This window comes from Nansenia antarctica (genome assembly GCF_963989245.1).
Source record: "Nansenia antarctica genome assembly, chromosome: 14".
Classification (NCBI taxonomy): Eukaryota; Metazoa; Chordata; class Actinopteri; order Argentiniformes; family Microstomatidae; genus Nansenia; species Nansenia antarctica.
In genome coordinates this window covers 4,358,068-4,366,156 of record NC_137684.1, presented here as the reverse complement: position 1 = coordinate 4,366,156, position 8,089 = coordinate 4,358,068, and the positions used below count along the sequence as shown (strand labels likewise).

The window sequence follows — 8,089 nt, the reverse complement described above, 5'->3', positions numbered from 1 at the left end:
ACAGTGTGGCAAGAGCTTCAATCAAGCAGGATACCTAAAGATACACCAGAGAATACACACAGGAGAGAAACCATACCAGTGCTCCCAGTGTGGCAAGAGTTTCAATCAATCAGGAGACCTATTTCTACACCAGAGAATACACACAGGAGAGAAACCATACCAGTGCTCTGAGTGTGGGAAGAGTTTCAGACAAGCAGGAAGCCTGAAGAAGCATCAGAGAGGAAGAATCTGCAGGAGAGTGTGATGTTCACCACACCGGATAAGTGGTTGTTGAAGATCACTCCACGGTTCTTGCCACCAGAGGGAGGCATCAAGCAGTCCACCCTGCCACAGGTCATTATAACAAATCACAGATGTTAGCATGATAGAAGAACCAACTGATGTAGGCTGCTGTATTTTTTACTTACACCTCCCAGCATGTCTTTTAGTTTCCACTTCCTATTCTTATCCATTTTAATGTCAGATTGAGTTTTTGTTTGAATTTGTGAAAGCTAAGTGGACTACTGACATGGTTTTCTAACATTTACACTGTGGTGTTTTTTTTGTTGAGTTATGAATAAAAATTCTATCTTCTAAGGTTTGTTCTCAAATTGTATATCATTCTCTCAACAGATTGTATATACATACGTATATATTTTGGATAATCTCAGTTTAATGATGCATACTTAGAATACATTAAAAAATCCAGTGGGCGTACTGTACCGAAAAACAGATTATTGCTTTAACTGCCCAGACTACTTATTTCCATGTTATAATAACTGCTTGGATAAATGACAACTAATGACATGATGAGATTTGTCAGAGGGTTTATTAAAGTGTCTTAATGGAGATCTAAAAACTGGCCATTACAATGCATTTATAATAATGCAATATTGATAGGGCATCTATTTGGGATTAAGCCTAATTTACCTCAAAGCCTGGGTATATCTCTCGCCAAAATAGGACGCTTTTTTATGATGGTGTTTTTATTCTAGGTAAACTAGATATAATTCTATTCTAGGTAACTGTGATGTAATTTTGACAAATGATGCAATAGTGGATTACGTTGTGTCTTTTGTTTCAATCAAATAAATGATCCATTGAAGTCATCCTAGAACGTAGTATCCTAGAACGTACTCTTATGCAATAGTAAATAGTTATGTCGTTTTCATTCAACATCAAGCACTGGTGTTGCATCTCCTGTCTGCCAGAGCATGCTGTGTTTGCAGGTGTCTCAGAGCTGCACTCCACCACACGACATGGCCCCTGAGGCGTCCTGCCCCAGTCCACTCCCCAGGAGTCGTTCCTCCTTTAGTTTGACCTCTGTGAACTCCTCCCTCACCCGCCGCAGCAGCTCTGGACACAGCAGCACATCCAGGGCCGTCATGGCCAAGGCCTTCGCTGCCCGCAGAGCATAGAACTGAGCCTTCTCATCACCTACAAGGAATCAGTCAAGGACAAGGAATTACATAACATCGTTTTATTTTATTTTTAACATGCTTTTCCCAATCCAATGACTACAACATCTGAACATGCAGCATGCTGTAGGGAAGAAAACATGCTGGCTTTGATAAAGATGACATATACTGTATATATAATCTAATGAAGCTATAATCTATAATCTAAGGAAAACTATTACTGTAATCAGATAACAGTGGTCATGCATGTTTAAGGTGCATACCAGCTGCTACAGTGTACTCTTCTGTGTGATTCAGAGCCTCAGAACCAATATAGAAGTAGGGGTGGATTCCAGGTATAATAAAAGACACATTTCCAAAGTCAGTGGAGCCTGTGGGTGTTCAAGACAATATGGGCCTTTCATGAAGTTATACAAGAGCTTTCATATAGTCACACACAACATTTCTATCTCATTGCATAACTGTTGTTTCTATCGCAACTGAACTGTTGCCTGAGTATTGTGTAGAAACGAATGTCCACCTTCTAATGACCACAAGAGGGCCTATGGGATGCATAAGAGATGCTTCTCCTACCAGAAGAGTTTTTAAGAACCTCTTCATCTGTTGTGAATTCCATCCCCAAGGCTTTGCCGTTGTCCTCATACAGACTGTGCAGTGTGGTGTTCCGCAGGACGTTGTCAAACGCATTCTTTGCAAACTGGACTTCAACCTTAGGAAGACATTTTTGGTAAAAATGTTTTAATAATAATGAAAAAAAGTAATACACGTTGGGTTCAATGCAACAGAAAATTGCATGACTGTACCAGATGAGTTCTTAATTTCTATAATAATTTTCCTATGTGGTGATTTAAAAAAAAAAAATCGCTTACTTCACAGCCAGTTGCCATGGCAGCAGATCTAAAACACCTCTCAGCCTTGGCTTTGATAGTGGGCAGGTCTTTGCGTGAGGGAGTGCGCAGGTAATACTCCAGCTCAGTGTAGGCAGGGATGATATTGGGTTTCACCCCACCATGCTTGATGATACCTGCACAGGACAAGGTCCACCAGTGCTTGAGAGCAAGTGGGGAAGGTCACTACAAGAAACAGTTGTTGTTGTTGTTGTTGTTGTTGTATGTTAAACATAACTCCTGAAGACAAGATCAGGAGGAACATAAGTGTTAACTAGGCTGTCCCTCACCATGGACTCTCCAGTCTGGTTTGAGTTGCTGTCTGAGCACAGAGATGTTGTTGTAGGCCAGGACAGCAGCGTCCAGCGCATTGATCCCTTCCCAGGGGTAGGCGGCAGCAGGAGACGCCTTGCCATGGTACCTCACTATGACACTGGAAATGAAATCATAAACCAGACACTAAGTGTTAGACTCTGTCCTCCTGGTTTATTCTGGGAGTAGGACAGGGGCACGAGAGATCTCTCACACATAACTGGCCTGTAGCCTGAAATAGCTACAGGCCAGAAACGAGGGCCTCCAACTACAACGAGAGCTCCTGCACAGTTGATATTGACCTATCAATATCAATAAATGATTGCATGCACTACTACAACATGCATGTTTCTATTGTGTTATTCGTGTAGTTGGAAATTACTGTGAGAAGTGGAAATCAAATATTTGTCTTTATTCATCATGAAATATATTGTAATAGACTGTTTTGGTTGTAAGAACCGATAAAATAACTAATCAAATAGCCTTACTCGTGTTCAGCCACGTCTGGCAGATAGGAGGCATCCTCCTGTGAGGGGTGGGCCATGAACGCCATGTCAAGGCCTTCAAAAGCACCCAACCGTATCATGTCTATTTTACCCCCACCATCCTCCTCGGCTGGGGTCCCCAACACCGTCACCTGTGGAGAGAGCAAGTTACCCGATCAACCTGTGTCTAGTTCCATGCTCTCTCACGGCATCCACGGACTTGTATATAATTCAACGTTATACAGGCTGTATAATACAGCATAAACAATATAGTTGAGGAATTTGGCTATTTATTGCACTGAGAATTGGCGCAGAGCATGCTCAAGGTGTCAGTCTTCAGAAAAGACTTCTCAGATTTCTATTGCATAATTCATGTGTGTGCGATCATATTATATATCTACAGTATATGTATGTGTATGAGCGCTGACAATACCTGGCAGTGGCGGCTGGCCGATAGAGGGCGCTGGGGCGCCGCCCCCACCTTCACTTCCTAGTTGCGTTGTTTTTTTTTAAAATAACGTTTTTTTTTTTAAATAAACATTGTTTATTCACAAAATGCGGCTGATATTCTGTCGGCGCCTATCAGCATTCATTAAAAATCCTCCAATACAATAAACATTTTTATCTGTGTGTGTGTAAAATTCACTGTTAAAATACATAGGGGGAGGAGTCGTCCTGAGGACTTCCGACTTCCGGGGCAGCATGGATTGATCGCACGCACGACTGCTCTCCTAACAAATTACGTTTTTTTACAATGTAAGGAGGATTTATTTCTGTAAACAAATTGAACAAATGGATTAGAAGGAGGCATCTTTTGTTCCTAACTTGAGGATATTGCAACTGGACCTATTACCGAAGTCAAACTTATCTCGTTTGTGGTCGCAATCTCCGCACCGGCTGTTTGTTGATTGTTTGATATAGGTTACTCAAGTTGTATGGCCAACGCTGCTGGCAGCAGAGAGTTAAGAAATCTAAGAAGCGATCTAAAACAAAAAGTTACGGTGATGGACCGCGGAGAACTTGCATCAATTATGAGAGAAGTCATACGTGAAGACCTTGACTCCGCATTTGATCTGAAACTTAAACCAATTAAAGAATGTCTGGATTCACTCCGCAAGGATATGATTTCCAATACGACCAAGGTAAAGGACCTGGAAACAGCCGCTAACGAGACGGAACGCCGTCTAACTGATATCGAACAAAAACTTTCTCAACCCCGCGGGAGGCTAACGTGAGGTATGGGCTGTTATTTCCACGCAAGCTGATTGTCACATTTGCTAACAACACTGCCTCCTTCACGGACCACAGAGAGGCCATGGCACACTACATCCAGGTAATTAAACCAACTCTATAATCCTGACTACATCAATGGCTAACATCAATACCTGAACAACAGCCCACTATATGGGCAATGTGACAGTAGACAATGTAATGAATCCTGGATTGATGGAGATGCCTATAGGCTACGTGACATTTAATTGGAGTCCCTGACTATGACGAATATATGATATGTATGTATATATCAGTGGTTCTCAACCTTTTTTGGGCCAGCGCCCCCCTGTCCATTATCCAGGCCTCTTACCGCCCCCCCCCCATCAAAAAAAGTTGGCTTATTTTCTTCCCTAAATATTAATGTTGACTAATATTCTGTGTTATATAATTTAAAAAGCATGTCACTGAATGCCAAATAATAGATTGGATTTAACTGGGCAGTTGGAATATCATTATCATTAGTTTACCAGAGAGCAGAAAAGCCATGTGAATGTGAATAAAAATGCTGTTTCTGAGTGTTAAACAAACTCAGACAACATCAGAGAATACAAACAGACTGCTACGGAACAGCAGCAATTTCACACATGTCCGATGCAGAACAAACAGTAGGATGCAGAACTGTACATTACAACTAACATTGTTAGTTTTTTTTAAGTGTGCTGGTGTTGCATTTCTCCAAATTGCTGTTTTATGATGCAAATATTTATTCATTTTTGATTGGACTTTGGGGGGGGGGGGGGGGGGGGGTGGTGTCACAATATGGCGGTAAACGCTTGGGGGCTATTATTTTAATATTTTATTTAGTATTCTATGGTATTATTTTCATAAACTGACCACTTCGAATTTCTCATATCAAAACATAACAAAGTTCCAAAGTTCAGAGCTCTGCGCTCTGGGAGCGCTCAGAGATGGGCGCTCTGACTGAAAACACGGTTTTGTCCGAGCGAACTGACCGTTTGTGCATTTACGAACGTACCCGTAATAACACAGCTGACAGCTGATCAATACAAAAGACGCTGCAGCTGATGCGTTCGTTTCCAGGACATCACAAGAGGAGCAACATATCACAAAAAAGCGATCATATATTTTAGTTTGCAAACACATCGCAATGCTAACCTCAGAATGGCACTAGGGATAACATCCACAACAACACTTAACAGTAATACATTTATGTAATATACTGTGATGAACCTGCGAGGGGAGGGGACATTCGTAGCTGATTTCTCTAGGTTCGATTATTGGTAAGCGACAGAGAACTTTCAGGACTGGTTTATTACGATCGCTTTTTTGAGATAGGTTGTTCCTGCTGTGATGTTCTGGTATGGTGGTATGGTATTAGCACTCATTTTAACTAAATTAAATAAGCTGTATTGAAAGGAAGCGAACGAAGCGAACGCAACACTTACAATGAGCCCACAAACTGAAACATATGTCACTCAAGCATAGCCTACAAGGAAAACACTCATAGAAGTTGGGCATTGGTCAACATGATGTTACAGATGGGATGAACCGGGGTTCTTTCTATCGTAGCATAGTATTGCAATTTCTGCACTGTACATGAACTGTCAAAATTCTTTTACAATGCAGCTTACCCAGACACATTGGAAACTTTTATTTTTTGGGGCGTGGCGCTACGTGTGTCTGCGTCACAGAGCCCGGCCAAGTTCAGAACACTGCGCTCTGGGAGCGCTCAGAGATGGGTGCTCTGACTGAAAACACGGTTTGTCCGAGCGAACTGACCGTTCGTGCATTTACGAATGTGCCCGTAATAACACAGCAGTTTTTCATGAGAAAAATACTTTATGCGTGAACGAACGCCCCCCAAGAACACCTCAACGCCCCCCTTTAAAAAATATTGGTTCCAGCGCCCCCCGATGTTGTCTGAACGCCCCCGTTGAGAAACGATGGTATATATGAATAACAATTGATATGGATCAATTTATACCTCTTAAAAGGGAGAGAGAAGGATAGGGAGGGAGAGAAGGAGAGAGAGCAGGATGGTGTCGGCACACCAGAGAGAGAGAGAGAGAGAGACAGCAAGAACCAGGTGAGAAAGTGGACAGGTAGTCAAGACCACATAAGTAAGTAGCCTTGAGAACCGATGGTTCTCGAGCCTAATGGCCCATAGGGAAGGAGCCTATCTCCTGTTTCCGTAGCGTGAGGCGGCTTAATGTACAAGTTAGTACACCCCCTGGACATGACGCTGGTATGTCGCAGGGTCTTACCCCCTTGGGGGGGGGGGGGTCCATGCCACCCCCCCAAGGCAGCAAACCTAGGGGAAACACTGTAATATTCTCATGCTAAAATCGACTGTAAATCCAGATTTTAAAGTTGATATTCTTCCCCGTGGAGCATGCCCCCATAACCTGTGCCCCACCCAAAAATTTGAGCACCAGCCACCACTGATACCTGGACACGAACAGGGAACTCGGGTGTGCATTCTACCAATGCTTTTAGCCCCAACGCTGCGGCAGCTCCCACTTCTGCGATCAGGTTATGGCCACAGGCATGTCCAAGGCCAGGTAATGCATCGATCAGGTTATGGCCACAGGCATGTCCAAGGCCAGGTAATGCATCGATCAGGTTATGGCCACAGGCATGTCCAATGCCAGGTAATGCATCGTATTCGCACAAGAAACTAATATGGAATACATCACTGACCGGTCCCCATGACGCACGGAATGCTGTCTCAAGTTTATAGTGACTATTCACACTCCATCCCTTTTCATCAGAGAAAAATTGCACCAACCTGTCGTGAGACTTTCTTTCTTCATATGCAAGTTCTGGGCAACTCCATATGTCTTTGCTTAGACTATAGAGCTTGTCTTTGACTTCGTCAATACAATTGCCAACTTTCTGTTTGAACTCGAGGAGTGACTCAGTGGATATGGTGTGCCGAGCCATTGGCAGCTGGATAGTCTACGAAAGAAGGCTGAAAGCAGGTGTCTGAGGTACCTGTCTCCTACGCTATTGACACCTATGGTAATGGAGAAAACAATATTTCGAGTAACCTTGGCACGCACCTCAGGTCGTCCGGTACGTACGTATCTCTGAAATAAGCATGCTGTTAGTCGGCAGGGCGCAATCATCATTATATTTGGTCGGCAGTGCGCACTCATCATTATATTTGGTCAGCAGGGGGCACTCATCATTATATTTGGTCGGCAGGGGGCACTCATAATTATATTTGGTCGGCAGGGCGCACTCATCATTATATTTGGTCGGCAGGGCGCACTCATAATTATATTTGGTCGGCAGAGCGCACTCATCATTATATTTGGTCGGCAGGGCGCACTCATAACTATATTTGGTCGGCAGGGGGCACTCATCATTATATTTGGTCGGCAGGGGGCACTCATAATTATATTTGGTCGGCAGGGGGCACTCTCCATCTGTTTTTCCATCACCAACTACAACAACAACCCAGTCCCAAACAAGAAGCTGATTCTCCAGAGATTTGCCGGGGAGGGCAAACAACAGGAGTGTAATTCTGTCCCAGCTCTGTTTAAACAGACAACAGTATGGGTAAATGTCTCAAGAGTGTGCCGTCACTGGATTTCTACGTTAAACCAAGCACACACCCCTATTATAAAGACTGATAAGAAGCAGACAAACAATAGATTGGGGGTAGCCAATATTTTAAATTTATTTCTCATTAAATTGGAAAAGAAAATGGTTTTCTAATTGCAATACGGGAGTGTATTTCTTTAACATGTATTCACTGGACTGAAATAAC

General features: G+C 43.0%; 1 protein-coding gene across 1 annotated transcript; it reads right to left on the bottom strand.

Moving 5' to 3' along the window:
• Positions 1-1,188: 1,188 nt before the first annotated feature.
• LOC308170473 (peptidase M20 domain-containing protein 2-like) lies at positions 1,189-7,257 on the bottom strand (the record flags this gene model as incomplete). The annotated part of the gene is made up of 8 exons (XM_080545261.1): positions 1,189-1,416; positions 1,661-1,768; positions 1,971-2,106; positions 2,267-2,421; positions 2,575-2,717; positions 3,085-3,233; positions 6,763-6,991; positions 7,103-7,257. The coding sequence occupies 8 exons, from the start codon at positions 7,255-7,257 to the stop codon at positions 1,214-1,216; spliced, it is 1,278 nt and encodes a 425-aa protein (XP_080401387.1). The 3' UTR covers positions 1,189-1,213.
• Between the last annotated feature and the right edge of the window lie 832 nt (positions 7,258-8,089).